Raw genomic sequence first — 14,799 nt, 5'->3', positions numbered from 1 at the left:
CTGAACCATGCTCTTAATTGCCTTGAGAAGGTCTTCATGGTTTCTTTGAGCTGTTGAGTTTGGTTCTTAGTGACAAGGAGCTGGCAGAGTTAAGAGCTCAGTGGAGGTCACAGGACTCGCTGCAGCACTGAGTGGATGCAGAAAGTAAAGTGGTTGTACATGTCTTTTTTTTTTCCCACAATGAACAGTGTAAAAGAGTTGAACCAGTTCTGAGGTATTTTGGTCACTCTGTTCAGACCACAGTGGATGGAAAGTGTAGAGTGTTGAGCAGGTGTTTGCTGTGGTCTGAAGTGACCCTATCCCTTAACCCCGGTGGAGTCAGCAGAACAGAGTATATCCCTCTGCCTAAAAAGCTTGATTAATTCAGAATTAAATAATCCTGCCTCTGTTTGGAGGAATACCTGTGTGCTGAGTGTGGTTAAACGTGAGGAGCTGTTCTCTCTTTCAAATCTAACAGGAACAGCTCCCCTCCTTCCAAGGGGATAAAACCTACGTCAGCAGTGCTTGGTGGAGCTCATCTTGTTCACAGGTTTCAGCTTTGGGGCAAACTGCCAAATCCAGATCTCACTGTAACAGTAAAAAAAGCCCCTAAAAATACTGTATGTGTGACAGAGATTGCATAAAACTTAGGATCTCCAAGGAAACCTGCAAGCAGAAAGGTTTGGAAATAGAGATGAAACCTTCTTTATTGAGCTGTGTCTCTGTAGATGAGGCAGAAGCTGCTGTTCTTCTCTCTCCCTAGATTTCAGTTTAGTTTAAAAAATTGTTTACTTGAGAAAAAAAAAAAATAAAAGCTGGAATTGGAAAACTGGTGACGTTCATCTTAAATTCAGTGCGTCTTTTCTGATAGAGTCTTGGTTAAAAACTGAGGTGTACAGGGAAATTCCAGCTACCTGGAATTGATTAACAGCCACCTGTTTGGTGCTGCCTGTAGAGGATGGTACCGGCAGCTTTCCTCAGAAGTTTGTTTTAATGGGAAATGGATCTAAAGATGGATTGCAAATCAACTGGGAATGCTAGAGATAACCTCCTCTCTCGTAGGCTGCTGCATCCCAGGCAAGGCTTGCGCAGCCTCTCTCCTGGGAACTGCAACACCCTTGAGTGGTTGCAGGTTATAGGGTTGATGAATAAACTAATTAATAGGTTTACAGTGCCAAAGAAGGCGGTTGACGTATCCTGCAAGGTGCCAGTGAAATGCCCTTTCAGTGCCCTTACAAAACAAAGAATCATAGAATCCTATCTTGAGTTGGAAGGGACCCATAAGGTTGATCAAAGTCCAACTCCTGGAAGAAAGTTACACACAATAAAAAACCCCAAAAGCTGAACCTCACACCTAAAGGATGAGGAGGCAGCTGGGATTTGTGGGGTTCTCAGGCCACAGATGCTCTGAGGGCTGGAGCCTCTCTGCTCTGGAGACAGGCTGCGAGAGCTGGGGATGCTCTCCTTGAGAAGGCTCCAGGGAGACCTGAGAGCCCCTTCCAGTGCCTAAAGGGGATCGAGGAGAGCTGGAGAGGGACTTTGCACAAGAGGGAAGGGCTGGAAACTGATCGAGAACAGGACTAGATGGGATATTGGGAAGGAATTCTTGGCTGTGAGGGGGGTGGGATGGAATGCCCGGAGAAGCTGCGGCTACCCCATCCCTGGAAGCGTCCAAGGCCAGGTTGGACGGGGCTTGGAGCAACCTGGGATAGTGGGAGGTGTCAGGGTTGGAACTGGATGAACTTTAAAGTCCCCTGTGCTCCGAACCGCTCCGCGTTTCCATGACGACGCTGCTTCTCCCCCCCCGCCCCGACCCTCCCTCACACTCGGGCTCCGGGGCCGTTCCTTCCCGCCCCGCCTGTGCCCACACGCGCCGCAGCCAATCAGCGCCCGCCACCGGCCGTCACACCAGCCGGGCCGCCTTCCCATTGGCTGGCGCTGCACTGGTGCGAGCGCGTCTCCGCCAATGGGCGCCGCGCCCGCCCCACCGAGCCATGCGAGGGGCGCTGTGATTGGCGGCGGGGCGCGGCGGGGGCGGGGCCGGCCAGGGCCGGTTGAGCGGCGGGCGGGGGGTGGCGGGAGCGGCGGCGGCGGCGGGGACCGAGCGGGGCCCCCATGGAGCTGCTGCGGAAATGGCTCGGCCACCCCGAGGACATCTACAACCTGCTACGCTTCAAGATGGGCGGCTACCGCGCCGTCATGCCGCGGGTCGACCCGGTGAGCGCGGAGGGATGCGCGGGCGGAGGGATGCAGTGAGGGACGGGAGGTGGGGGGGGAACTGTCATCTCCCGGCGGGGATGCGGCGTTGTCATGGGTGACCGCCGCACGGCCCAGAGTCCATAGGACGACCGGCCCCGGTACTACCGGTGGGCAGCACCCGCTTTGTGCGCCTTGTGTGTGGCCTCGGTGCTTCCCGGGCATCCCACCGGCTTCGGGCATCCCGTGCCTTGCTCGGTGCCGGTACCCCGCGAGCATCCCACCGGCTCTGAGCATCCCTCGGGCTCCAAGCATCCATCGCATTGTTCACTGCCGGTACCCTACGTGGATCGCACTGACACTGGGCATCGCAGTGTCCCGGTGCTTCCCGAGCATCCCACCGGCTCCGGGCATTCCACTGCTCCGGGAGTCCCTTGCATTGCTCGGTGCCGGTGCCCTGGGAGCATCACACCTGCCCCGGGCATCCTGTGCGTTGCTCAATCCCACCAGCTCTGGGCATTGCACAGCCCCGGTGCTTCCCGAGCATCCCACCGGCTGCTGGCTTCCCACGCATTGCTCGGTGCCGGTACCCTCCGAGCATCCCACCGGCTCCGAACATTCCACTTGTTTCAGACTTCCCAAGCGTTACTTGGTGCTCGGTACCGGCGCGCATCCCACCGGCTCCGGGCATCCCTTGCATCGCTCGGTGCCGGTACCCTCCGAGCATCCATCCCACCGGCAGCGAGCGATGCTGGGTCCCGGTGCTGCCCGTGCGTGGCATCAACCCCAACGATCGCACAGTCCCGGTACCCCGCGAGCATCCCACTGGGCTCCCAGCGATGCTCTGCCCCGGTGCTGCCCGTACATGGCAGCGGCTCCGGCCACGGGACGGGGCGGGTTAAGGGGCGTGTTTGGGGCCGGGGGCGGAGCGGCCGCAGCCCCCCGCCGCCACCGCCGCGCCCCCATGGCGGCCGGGTCCCGGGCCGTGTCGCTGCTCCGGCGGACACTGACCCTGTCCCCGCCGCGGAACCCCCCGCGGGCTCCGGGCCGGCAGCGGGGGCAGCAGCGGCAGCAGCAGCGCGGGGTCCCCACGGCGCCCCCGGCCCCGCCGCCCGCCGCCCCCCGGCTCCAACCGGCCCCCCGGGCCCCGCTCTGCCCGCAGGACTCGCTGGGATGTGGCCTCCGCACCTGCTACCGGTACCTCAACCAGACCAGCCGCAGCTTCGCCGCCGTCATCCAGGCTCTGGATGGAGAGCTGCGGTAAGAGGAGGGTCGCTGGGGGTCCCGGGGAGGGGGGCTGGGGGTGCAGTGACCTCCCGGCACTGGGGCTCCCTCGGAGGTGGTGGGTGTGATGCCCTCCCAACACTGGGGATCCCCGGGAGGTGATGGGTGTAATTCTCCTCCCCATCACTGAGTCTCCCCAGGAGGTGGTGGGTGTGATGCCTCCCAACACCGGGGATCCCCCGGAGCTGGTGGGTGTGACACCTCCCAGTACCGGGGCTCCCTGGCAGAGCTGGCAGGAGGTGGTCCGTGCAGTGCCTTCATATGCCATTTTTCCTTAGGAGAGCCGCTGGGACATGCTCCCTCTCCCATTGGGAGCTGCCTGGACTCTCTGGGCTCAGCCCCACCCCGTGCAGTGGGACGTGGGGTTTTTCACGTCCGAGCTGGCTGTGCCGCATCCCCCCTCCCCCAGACTGGGTCCCTGGGCTGAGCAAGCCCTGGGACAGACACTGCAGCTTCCTGGCCAGCAGACTGTTAAACACAGGGCCTGGCCGTGTGCCGTGTGTGACACTCTGGGAATGTGTCCCAGCAGTGCCAAGGCTGGCACTGGCCTTCGGGCCAGCCGGAGGGAGGAGGTGAGGAAAAACCTGGGGCTGACCGAGGGTCTGGACCCTGCCTGGGAGGTGCTTTTGGAAGCAACTGCCTCAAAACCTGCACAGTCATTGGAGAGGAGTCGTTGGCACACTCATTTTTTTGCTGTGCAAACTTTGCTGCCCCGTGAGGGAAAGCAGATGGGAATAGTAGGGAAAGCTTCAGATGGGAATAATAACAGAGGATGCAAAGCTCAGCTGGCCCGGAGCCTTATGCATATAAATTTTCTCCATATAATTCCTTATATTCATATGGTAATTACTGATTGCAGTTTGTAAATCCCCAGTTAATCCCAAGGTGGGTTAATCATCAAATTAGGGGGTTCTGTAAGTTGAACCAGACACGTGGCAGCTCTGCCGAGCAGTTGAACCCAAACACTGGGTGATCTGTTGGAATTCTGAGCCCTGGTTTGGCATTTTGGATGGTGCCCCGTAGCTGTGTCCAACAAATACGAAACGGTGTCTGCAACCTGGTTTACAGGAAAGGCAAAGAAATTCAGTGGTTTGGCTGGAATTGTGTGGAAAAGTACGAGTGGGGCCAAGAATTAAACCTTTTTTTTCCATGCTTGTAATATTAGCTAATTCAGAAATTTAAAAAAAAAAAACAAACAATTAATAAAACACCATTAAACCTGTTAGCAGTGTCAGTCTACCCTATGCATGCCTTGATCTTCCTGCGGTTGTCTTCTTTGTGTGTCTTCCTTGTCCTTTAATCCTTACCTTGGGATCAGGAAGGCTTCCTCCCTTCAGGGCACAGAAACTTCAGCCTGGCATCCTAAAAATGCTCTTGCAGGATCTTTGCAACCCACTGCTGTGCAGGGCTGGTGGTTGAATTACAGTGGTGCTGTAGTGGATCAGGAGAAGCTCTAATTTTCAAAGCACAGTAGCTCTGCTGGAGAATTTAGGGACAAAAGAGGGAAATACAAAATAGGGAGGATATAGAAATAGGCAAAACAGCAACCTTACCAAAGGAGTTACATTTGCTGGATCAAAAAAGTTCAGTTGAACCCCTGTACAGGGACATACATCCCAGAAGGGCTGCTGGAAAACAGAGAACTTCTGGATGAGTGCTTTGGAACAGAGCTTCCATGGCCAGGCAGGGTACTGGTAGTTGAGCTGAAATGTTTAGTCCCTTCTTGCTTATTTTTTTTGGCCCCACAACCTGCATGTTTTGCTGACCAGGGCCCTGTCCAGCTCATTGCTCCTTGGTTAGGGCGTTGTCTTGGAAGGTGGGAGGCTCAAAACTGCAGTTTCATGGGCAGCTGAGCCAACATCTCAACTGCTGCTGGTGGAGAGGAGTGTGAGCCAACATCATAACTCCTCTCCTGGTGATGGAGAGGAGGAGAGGGATGCTCCTGCCTTCTCCCACTACCAGACCCACAGTTCTGCCTGTCCCCAGGACCCTTCAGGATCCATCCCTGAAGGTTTGGACTGTCACAAGGTGAATGTGGTGGGAGGAAAAAGGAGACCTCCTTACCTGGGAATTGGGGGAGCTGTGTCTAGGACAGGGCTGGAGCTTGAGCCCTGAGATGATCCAGACTTGCTCTTTGGCAGTGGTGCTTCCAGCTGTGCCCAATCCAGCCTGACCTTGAATGTTTCCAGGGATGGGGCGTCCAGCACCTCTCTGGACATCCTGTGCCAGTGCTTTACCACCTTCACAGTAATAAATTTCTTCCTTTAACTTGCCAAAATTGCCATGGATCTAAAATATGATGAAAGTTAGGGATGCAGTTACACTCTGGATGCAGAAGTGGGGTTAAATAAATGTTTAACTAGGTTGGCCTCTGGAATTACTGCTGGCTCTTCCCTTGGCATGGTGCCACTGTGAGAGGTGCTTCTGGGATGGCATTTCAGGTTCTGCTCTGCCTTCCTTGATCGCTGCTGGTGGAAGTTGCTGCTGGAGTTGTGTTGGAGCCTGGGCACCTGGATCCTGTTGGATGAACCTTTGCAGCCCTGTTAGAATGGAAAAACTCATGCAAAGGAACAGGAATGAAAGAGCTGCTGTGAGCCCTTGGATATGTAGTTTGATGGAGGTGTTAAATACCCTTCAATCATGGAAAAAAAGCCAAATTTAACAGCATTGGCTTTAAGAGCAAGTCAGTTTTCCCTGGATGCTTAATCACTGTGTGCACATTGTCATCCCAGGAGTACAACACTGTCACCAAGTAATTAGCATTGAAGCAGTCCAAGCTAGTTCCCATTTGTTAAACAATTATTAAAGCCTCATCTCCTTGACATAGCACTGTGCTCATGGAAAGCTAGGGATTATTTGACATAAATCCCAGAGCTGAAAACACTATTTCCTGCCATCAGGACTTCTTTTTTTTTTGCTTCTGCTGCGGGAATGTGGAGGCAGGGCTGTGGAAGGCAGGGAATGGGAAAGGAAGCAAGAATAGGGGAAGGCAGGAGCAGTGGGACTGGGAGGGGAAGCAGCTTTCCAGCATCTGGGACACATGGGGTGGCCTGAATGTCTTGTCCATGGACATAGGGTAGTTTGGCTTTTTCTACCAGTCCTAATGTTCCTGTTGCACAGTAAGAGGCACCCCTTTACTGCCCCCAAATAGGATAAAAGGCTGCTGTGTGCACAGAAGGGGAAGTGATGAGAAAAGTACAGCTGATTTTTTTCCCCTTCCCTATTTTACATTTGCTTTTTCCAATAAAATGATCTCAGGCTCTGTCCTCTGGGGCTCAGGGACATAAGAGGCCTGACCTTCCCTGATATACATTTTAGAAATCCAAAAGCTAGGTAGGTATAGTTCTCAGGAAGGCAAAACCTGGATTTCCTGACCCAGGTCATGTGTGCTGGTATTTTCCAAAGGTATAAACAACCTGGCAGTGCTTGAGCTTGAAGTGCCCCTGCTGAAGGCTCTGTGGTTCATCTCAGCTGTTTATCCTGCCCAATAGGCAATCCCAAGTAAGGAATTCCTGTTTTTTTCTCTCCTCCCAGACATGCTGTCTGTATATTCTACCTGGTGCTCCGTGCCCTGGACACTGTAGAGGATGACATGAGCATCCCCTCGGATGTGAAGGTCCCAATGCTGCAGGAGTTCCACTCCTACCTCTACCAGCCGGAGTGGAAGTACATGGAGAGCAAGGAGAAGGACCGGCAGGTGCTGGAAGATTTCCCAACGGTAAGGAATCCTCCTCCTGGCTTCAGCTGCCTTGTGGCACCTTTGAGTGCCTGGTTGTCTCTCCACGTTGAGCCTGCAGAGCTTGTTCAGTCCCACAGCTCTTCCCCAGAGCTCCAGCCAGCACGTGGGGCTGGATGCCGAGCTGGAGTGAGAAGCACAAACGTTGTGCAACTCTGTGAGTCAGAGGTGATCTGGCTGTGAAGTGCCAGCTCTGACAAGTGGCTTGTTGCCTCTTCTGCTGGAAAAGTAAATGAAGTAGATGGAAATGTGGAGGAAGATTTTGGTTTTTTGGGTGTCCTGTGTCCCCTGACAGGTTGGGAAACAAGGAGGGGTTGTCTGGCACCTGGCTTGTGGATGGTCCGGTGTTCACAGTGATCCTGCTGGATCTGCCCTAGAGCTCCAGGAGTGTGTCTGCAGATCTTTGAGGTGCATATTAAGGCCACTCTGAACACCCTGGTCTAGTGGAAGTTGTCCCTGCCCATGATGGGGGAATTGGAACCAGATGATCTTTAGGGTCCCTTCCAACCCAAACCATTCTGTAATTCTGTGCTACAAGATAAAAAGCACCCTCACTGGTATTAGTAACAATATTGCCCAAAGTTACTGCTCTAAGGATCCCTGTAAAAGGAAGACACAGCCAAGCAAGCCACAGCATTCTGGGGCCTGTTCTCTGGCCCAGAGGCTGATTTAGAAAGTCTGTCCATGTTCAAACCATTGAACTCTCAATGTGTAGAACATAAAATCACAGAATGGTTTGGCTTGGGAGGGCCATTAAAGCTCATGTGGTTCCAACCCCCTATCATGGGCAGGGACACCTTCCATAGACCAGGTTGCTCCAAGCCCCATCCAACTTGACCTTGAATTTTTGGGGTGCATTCACATCTTATCTGGGCAACCTGTGCCAGTGCCTCACCACTCTCATAGAAAAAACTTCTAATAGTATTTGGTAGAGGTATTTGCAGGTTGTGCTTCTCTTTGTAGGGAGTTGAAGCCACTGAGGCAGGAGCAGAGCCGAAATCTTTATTTTACAGACAGACTGAGACACAGGGCAGGGATGTGCCAGCAGCCATGGAGGGAGCCAGGAGGAAAACCTGGATCTGCAGTGGTGTCAGGGCTGTGATCACACTGCTGTCCTTACTGCCCATACCCCTGGGCTGGCTTCACTTACCCACTGAGGGAGAATAAAGCTCAGCACAAAAAGATGTGATGCTCCACAGTTTTGGGAAGGGAAGGGAAGGATGGAATTTTTAACTTTTTTTGCAGTGTGAGAGTGTTTGAGGACGTGGCAGGTGTCCCTGCCCATGGCAGGGGGGTTGGAATTAAATCACCTTTAAGCTCCCTTCCAGCCCAAACCATTCTGTGATTCCATGTTACTGGACATGCAAAAGAGAGATTTCACACTTCCTCCATTGCTTGGTGCCTTTTTTTGGTGGGAAATGTGCCTTGTGAAGCCAGAGCTGGAGAGAGCTCAGGAGAACAGAGCACCACAAACCTCCCCGGTTTTTTTCCCATGGCTGGTGCGATGGAGTGTGCTCAAATTACAAAAGAAAACAACTCTGTGCACCGAGTGTAGTTAGTTTTGTCCTGCAGCTCCCAGATGATACCAGTCCAAGGCCACAGAGCCTTCCCCAAGATGTTGCTGTGTCTGATCTCCCTCCAGAGCCCGTCCCGTTTAGACTGAGAACAGACGGAGCCTGTGCTCCAAGGACCTTGAAACAACTCTGGCTGGGGGAGTTGTCCCAGATCTCCAGCCAGGGCAGGATTAGAGCCTGATAAACAGTATTTTTCTGATTTTTTTAGTAAAGCTGTTTTTTCCTGACGCTGTCTTTTTTTTTTTTTTTTACCGTTCTCCAGATCTCCATGGAGTTCAGGAACCTGTCAAAGGTCTACCAGGATGTGATTTCGGATATTTGCCACAAGATGGGTGTTGGAATGGCAGAGTTCTTGGAGAAAAAAGTGGACTCTCAGCATGAATGGGATAAGGTGAGTCAGCCTGGACAGAGGAGTGGACTGAACATGAGTGGAATCATGGAATCATTAAGGTTGGAAAAGCCCTCTAAGATCGTCAGGTCCAACCATTCTCCCAGCACTGGTAGGGCCACCACTAAACCATGTCCCCAAGTGCCACATCCACACATCTTTAGAACACTTCTATGGAGGGTCCACTGTGTCTCCATGGAAAGAAGAGACAGAGCATCCCTGGGGAAGAGGGTTGAGCTGGATGAGGGAGGCTGTGTGGGATTGGGAAGGCTTTGAGAGTCTGCTGGTCCTGTGGGTGACAGGAGGATGGTGTGGATTGTTGGTGTTGCCCACCAGCACGTGTTTTGGGTGACCCATCACATCAGTTGTTCCCCCATGGGCTGTTTATTTGTCTGCTGGAGGCAGAGGGACACCTTGGTGGGACATCCTTGGTGAAATGTTTGGGGAAAGGTTTTATTTTCATGGCAAAGCTGAGACAACCCAGGGAGGGCCATGAGAACCTGTATAAAATTCAGCTGTCAGTTCCTTCTGAGCATCATTTTTGTAGGACTCCTTGTGGCAAACAGGCAGCTCTTTATAACTGCTCCTTTCCTCTTTGTTTCTTTCCACCCTTTCCCAACCTGGCACCTCACAGTATTGTCACTACGTTGCTGGGCTGGTGGGGATCGGCCTTTCCCGTCTCTTCTCTGCATCAGAGCTGGAAGATTCTATTGTGGGGCAGGACACGGAGCTGGCAAACTCTATGGGACTCTTCCTGCAGAAAACCAACATCATCCGTGACTATCTGGAGGACCAGATGGAAGGAAGGGAGTTCTGGCCCAGAGAGGTGAGGGAAAACCTCATAAAATCACTACTGTTGGCTGTGCATCTTCTCTGTAGCAACGGTTATTCTAAGGACAGCTGACTGACAAGTTCCACATCTGTCCACAGCTCTCTGGATACATATGAAGGGACGAGGTGATGTCTCCCCCCACTGCCAAGAACTTGTTGAGCAGCTTTTTCTCCTCTCTGTTAGGTTGGCTGTAGGAATGAGGGAGGATAAGGCTGAGCGAGACCTCGAGAGGCTACCTGGTCTGCTCCCAAAGGCAGGATTAGCTCTGCCTGTGCCTGACAGCCGCTTATCTCCTTGTCTTGAGATCCTCCAAGAATCTTTCTGTCCCTTTTCTAAGTGGCTCACCTCTCTTAAAGAGCATTTCTTGATGTTCAGGTGTTCAAGGCCAGGTTGGACAGAGCTTGGAGCAACCTAGTCTAGTGGAAGGTGTCCCTGCCCATGGCACAAGATGAACTTTAAGGTCCCTTCCAACCCAAACCATTCTGTGATTCTGTGTCAGCCTGATGTGTGACTCATCTTTTCCTTGCCCTACCTAGAGAAGATGTGGGGATGAGTTCATCCTCCTTTACAACCCCTTTGTATCCACCAAGGCCACTGTCACATCTCCACAGCCTGCCCTTCCTGCTTTCCTTTATCCTGGTAGTGCTTCAAGGTTCTTGTGGGTCTCTGGTGCTTCCTGTTGCTCTCCCACACCTCAGGCTGTTCCTGATGTCTCTCCCATGACATGAATGTCCCTTCCAGCTCCTGAGTCCCTGTCTTGGTGTGTAGGTTTGGAGCAGATACGCGCAGAAGCTCTCGGACCTCGCCAAGCCGGAGAACATCGAGATGGCCGTGCAGTGTCTGAACGAGCTCATCACCAACGCCCTCCACCACGTCCCTGACGTCCTCACCTACTTGTCCCGCCTGAAAAACCAAAGTGTCTTCAACTTCTGTGCCATTCCCCAGGTGAGTTCTGCTTTCGAGTGGTTCTTCACCATCTAGTGAGAAGCTGGAGGTGACAGAGTTTATGGATCATGCATTTCTAGCCTGTTTTATTCTCCCATCTCTTCCTTCTTTCCCGGCACCTACCACCTCTGCCCTTGGTGTGAGATTGTGGCCGTGTTCCAGTGTCTTGCCGTTAATGTCACTAGAATCAAGGTGAGCTCTTGGCACGTTCCTCACAGTGCAGTAAAGGCTCTCCATGTGTCTCCTTAGGTGATGGCCATTGCCACGCTGGCTGCCTGCTACAACAACAAGCAGGTGTTCCGGGGCGTGGTGAAGATCAGGAAGGGACAAGCCGTCACCCTCATGATGGATGCCACCAACATACAAGCTGTCAAAGCCATCATGTACCAGTATGTGGAAGAGGTGGGTTCAGCAGCTGGCTTTGAGTAATTTCTGGCTGTTCCTGTGCCTGTTCTTGGTGTGGAATTGGGAGCACACGTGGTGACTCTGTTAATCCTTTCCTTGTATCCCTTAGCTCAGTGGTTGGCAGGGAATGTGGTTTGGGCCTGGACCAGACTGGGTGCTTGATGTGTTCCCTTGAACATACCCTTGGTCTGGGCCTCTGATGAGAAGTAGAGACTGAGGCCAGTGGCATCCTGGCCTGTGTCAGCCATAGTGTGGCAGCAGGACCAGGGAAGTGATTGTCCCTCTGTGCTGGGCACTGGTAAGGCCACACCTTGAATCCTGGGATCAGTTTTGGGATCCTCAGGACAAGAAAGATATGGAGGGGCTGGAGTGTGTCCACAGAAGGGAATGGAACTGGGGAAGGGGCTGGAGCACCAGGAGCAGCTGAGGGAGCTGGGAGGGGTCAGCCTGGAGGAAAGGAGGCTTAGGGGGCACCTTCTTACTCCCTACTTTAAGGCCTTGTGGAGGTTAAAAATTCATGTGGAGGAACAACTACTTGAGTGGTTTCATGGAAAAAAACACACCCCACTCCCCAAAAAGCAAATCCAATGGGAGCTGTTAAGTAAAAAGACATCATTTCTGTACCAGGGAGACCCCAAAACCATGGACTATTAGAGCTCCCCTTGTGGGCTGGCCTGGCCTTGTGGCTCTGCTTGTGCCCACCTTGCTAAGACTCGTGCAGACACGTATCCCAAATGCCGTGGGATTTGAAGAGAAAGCCCAAAAGACCATGGAATTAGCTGATGGATGTGGCTGTTTCCAGGCAGTCACTCGCTGAGGTGTCCCCTCTGGTTTTAGGTGGGCTGCAGCATGTGTGCAGTGAGCGAGGATTGCAAGGTGAAAACCACTGGTCCCAGTACTACCCCTGGTGGTTGAGGGATCTGTGTGGTCCATGTCCCATCACGGGGTGCCCTCAAGAGGCAGCTTGGCTTAGTGCACTTCCCAAGGGAGATTCCCTGGGCCCATCCAGGCATCCCGTGCTCCGTGGCAGTCCACCACCGAGGTTACTCTTGAGGACACGGTGGCCCTTAAACCTTCCTCTTCCACCCGGCGTTCCCATTTCTCTCCTCACCTTTGCGTGGAGACCACAGCTCCTGTATTTCCTCCTTTCCTAGATCTACCAGAAGATCCCAAGCACCGACCCCTCCTCCAACAAGACGCAGCAGGTCATCGCCTCCATCCGTGCCATGAGCCTGCCCGGCAGCTCCATGTCATCCCGGCACCACTACTCCCCCATCTACCTGTCCTGTGCCATGCTCCTGGCAGCCCTGAGCTGGCAGTACCTCAGCACCCTCTCCAAGGCCACCGAGGAGTACGTCAAGGCGGGAGAGAACTGATGGGCAGCGGGTGGGCGGGGGGAGAGCTGGTTGGCAGGTGGGCAGCGGGGGCAGGAGGCTCCATCCGTGGGGATGGCCGGGCCCTGGGCATGTGAGAGGATGGGACCCCCCCCTCAGTGGGCTGCAGCCCTGGGGTGACACTGTGGCATTGCTGGACTCCGTCCTCACCGCCCTTGCCAGCTGCTTGGATGGTTACAAGTGGTAATTGGAGTATTATTGTTTTGGGGTTGAGTTATTTTTTTTTCTCCCTTTTTCTCCTGTTGGATGGTTTTGCCTGAGTTTCTCTTTTTTTTTTTTTTTCTCTTTTGTTAGGGTGGTTTGAAATAGAAACTCCCGTTGCTTGTTTTCTTCCTTGAGATTTGAGGCATCTTTTCCAGCTCAGAGCTGAGCAAAACCCTGAGGGTTTTGCCTCCCTTTCTTTGCCTCCCTTTCTTCCCCATCACCTCCAGAGCCTGCCCCGTGCTGGAAGGACGCTGCTTCAGCTGGGAGAGGAACATGCTTTCTTATCCAGGGGAAAAAAGTTCTGGCCACCTTCTGGCCCTCAGCCCAGGCTGGTTGACATCCTGCAGCCTGGAAACAGGCAGAGGCAGTAATCCCATTTCTGTTGTGCTGAAGGATGCTGAAAGAAGCTTTTTTAATGGTGGTGAGATGCTCTGTCCACTTAAATGTGCCCCCAGCTGTGCAGTTCCCTACCCTGTGACAGATGACCCCTGCACTGGCAATGCCCTTGTTTAAGCAGTGGGGAGGGGGTTAAGATGAGGAGGGAGATGCCAGCATGGCCCTGAGCTCATAACCCCAGGACTCCACTGTTGGGTCTGGGCTCAGCCCGAGGGGATGGGTGGTGGTGGCACAGCAAGGCAGGGGGGAGAGAGAGTTTGCACCCTGCTGTCCCTCATGGGATGTTTTTTGGGGGGGTCATTGGCCACCCTGAAAGGCAGCAGCAATCCCTGCCCTGGGCTGGGAAGGCTGGAGCCCCTGAGGGGGTGACCAGGGCAGGTTTCCCTGGCAAAGTTGGCTCCGGCTTTGGAATGGTGCTTTGGGTTACACTGATGTGGGAGCTGGAAGAGGCTGGTCTGATACACATCAGGCACATTTGGACTTACAAGAGGAAAAAAAATAACACTTTAAAGACAAGTCCTGTTATGCTGGGGTGGATGGCTGTTGTCAAGGTCCCGACCCACCCCCCTCAAATGCTGCTTTGCTGTTGTGAAGGGAAGGAGAGCCCATGTCCTGGAACAGGACAGAGCTGCCAGGGACAGTTTGGTGGCCTTTGCAAGGTCCATCCCCTGTGGCCAGGCTGTTCAAAAGGAGAACTCCCAACTCCACAGGTACCAATGTAGATAACTTTTAAGCTGTTGTTCTGAAGAAACTTGCGGTAGCTCTCTTTGTGCAGCTTCCAGTCTTGTTGAGATTAAAGTTTTCTTTGGAAAAAAAAAAAAAGCGTTGGATCTTTTTTGTTTCTTTTACTGGCTGTCTTTTTTTTTACACCAGTAATCCACACACAAGTTACAAGCCCTCAGCTCGGATGCAATTCCAGTGCTTCCTTGGTGCCAAGTCAGGATATCACAGCACAGCCCTGCGTGCCAGACATCAAGGAAGAATTGTAACCAGGGTGACAGCTGAGGGGCAGTAAATTAACTTAGAAAGGAGCTTGCACAGCAGGCAGCAGGAGTGGTGGCACAGCCCTAGGGTGCAGACACGTGCTCCAGGGCTTTGGTGCATCCTCCTCCTCTAGGGATGCTGGGCAGTCCTGGCTGTTCTCTGATCCAGGCTGAAGCACCTTCCCCACCACCAGCACAAGCCCCAGGCAGTGGCTGTCACCAGTAGGGTCAGAGGACAGGGAAGAGACTGACCACACCTGCACAAGGAAGTGATTCTCCCCCTCTGCTCAGGTGAGACCCCACCTCCAGAGCTGGTGCCAGCATCTGAAGGACATGGAACTGCAGGAGATACTCCAGAGGAGGCCATGGAGATGCTCTGAGGGCTGGAGCCCCTCTGCTCTGGAGACAGGCTGGGAAAGCTGAGGGTGTTCACCTGGAGAAGAGAAAGCTCCAAGGAAACCTTTGAGCTGCTTCCAGTGTCTA

General features: G+C 53.4%; 1 protein-coding gene across 2 annotated transcripts; it reads left to right on the top strand.

Moving 5' to 3' along the window:
* Positions 1-2,028: 2,028 nt before the first annotated feature.
* On the top strand, positions 2,029-13,799 carry FDFT1 (farnesyl-diphosphate farnesyltransferase 1). 2 transcript variants are annotated; one of them, XM_050314789.1, is made up of 9 exons: positions 2,068-2,196; positions 3,338-3,435; positions 6,994-7,177; positions 9,032-9,160; positions 9,792-9,983; positions 10,758-10,934; positions 11,184-11,336; positions 12,494-12,690; positions 13,028-13,799. In XM_050314789.1, the coding sequence occupies exons 1-9, from the start codon at positions 2,095-2,097 to the stop codon at positions 13,035-13,037; spliced, it is 1,242 nt and encodes a 413-aa protein (XP_050170746.1). In that variant the 5' UTR covers positions 2,068-2,094; the 3' UTR covers positions 13,038-13,799. The 2 variants fall into 2 exon arrangements, with proteins under 2 accessions (XP_050170745.1, XP_050170746.1); XM_050314788.1 differs by lacking the exon at positions 13,028-13,799 and having other exon boundaries at positions 2,029-2,196; positions 12,494-13,018.
* Positions 13,800-14,799: the final 1,000 nt, after the last annotated feature.

The sequence above is a fragment of the Myiozetetes cayanensis genome, unplaced genomic scaffold (genome assembly GCF_022539395.1).
Source record: "Myiozetetes cayanensis isolate MyiCay16 unplaced genomic scaffold, myiCay2020 scf2-11, whole genome shotgun sequence".
NCBI lineage: Eukaryota > Metazoa > Chordata > Aves > Passeriformes > Tyrannidae > Myiozetetes > Myiozetetes cayanensis.
This window is presented reverse-complemented; position numbering and strand designations above follow the sequence as displayed.